Source organism: Emiliania huxleyi (assembly GCF_000372725.1).
Source record: "Emiliania huxleyi CCMP1516 unplaced genomic scaffold EMIHUscaffold_9433, whole genome shotgun sequence".
NCBI lineage: Eukaryota > Haptophyta > Isochrysidales > Noelaerhabdaceae > Emiliania > Emiliania huxleyi.
This window is the reverse complement of record NW_005194994.1, coordinates 1-1,179: the sequence shown is the minus strand read 5'-3', so window position 1 is coordinate 1,179 and position 1,179 is coordinate 1. Positions and strand designations below refer to the sequence as shown.

Below are 1,179 nucleotides of genomic sequence, written 5' to 3'. Positions count from 1 at the left end.
TCGCTCCCGCAGTGGAGGCGAGGGGAGTACGGCCCGCGCCTCGAACGGGCGGAGGCAATGCACGTCCAGGTCAATGTACACGCCGCCGAAGAGGTAGAGGTAAAAGTAGCGGGCGGCATCAACGCGCTTGATATGAGAGTCGTACCTGAAGCGAAGGCGTGGGAGCCCAATGGGAGTCCACACCTCACGTTGGCGTCCTCATTCTGTCCTGCGCACCCGTCGTAAGTGGAGAGGAAGGAGGGAAAGAATGTTTGAACGAGGCGCCGATTAGCGTCGTCGGACCAGAGGAAGAGGGTCCAATTTGCGGGAAGCACGCGAGCACACCGTGCGCGCCAACGCGCGTGATCTGGCAGCAGTGGACCACACGCCTGCCACGACTGGTGCAGCGTCGGCGGCACGATGAGGCTGTGTGCACGGCGAATCCACTCCTCATACTCGAGCTCGAGGAGGTTGGGGCTGGATCCGAGGCGTCTCAGGTGCGCGTCGACTGCGTGCGGCGGCGAGAACACGTGCGGCGGGCTCGGAAGGGCGCCGCCGCTGTCGATGCAAGCGTCGCGCGGCATATTCTACTGAACACGGAGGTGTATTGCAGGCGATTTTACGCTCTGCAAAGGCCCTTCCAGTCTACGCACGCTTGCAGACTCCTGGGACACCTTCTTGCGCCACCCGAGCCCGGGGCGGAGGCAATGATGGCTAACCTCGGAATGTGACCACCGCTCTTTCTACTCGTTTATTCACGAGGCGACCCCAGGGGAACCTTGGTTTCCTAGTGGCGTGCTGTGAATAAACAGCGAAGAAGACGCCTGGAATGTGACACCAGAATGGCTGTGCTGGCTCCTACACAGCCATCTTACCTAAGGATGGCTGAGCTAGCTACAGCGCAGCCATAGCCTCCAGGCCGATGGCTGCAATACACACAGGGCAGCCATCCTTGGTAGACATGGCTGGAGACGCACTACCGCAGCCATACCGCCCGCCTCGAGGTGAGCCCTCTTGGCTGAGCTGGCTTCATCGCAGCCATCTTGGGTAAGATGGCTGGGGGACAGCCATTTCAGCCATTTCAGCCATCTACTATGGGTGGGGGCCATAGATATTAGCACAATCCTCCAGAGCCATGGCTGGGGATTATTCGATGGGGGCCCATTGGGAACTCGTCCCCACAGGCCCGGGGGCGGCAAG

The 1,179-nt window shown here is 60.9% G+C and overlaps 1 protein-coding gene across 1 annotated transcript; it reads right to left on the bottom strand.

Annotated features, from left to right (window-relative positions):
- Positions 1-30: 30 nt before the first annotated feature.
- Positions 31-563, bottom strand: EMIHUDRAFT_259582 (hypothetical protein; the record flags this gene model as incomplete). Its single annotated transcript, XM_005756834.1, has 2 exons — positions 31-145; positions 217-563. Coding segments are annotated over 2 exons (462 nt in total), but the record flags the coding sequence as incomplete, so codon positions are not given.
- Positions 564-1,179: the final 616 nt, after the last annotated feature.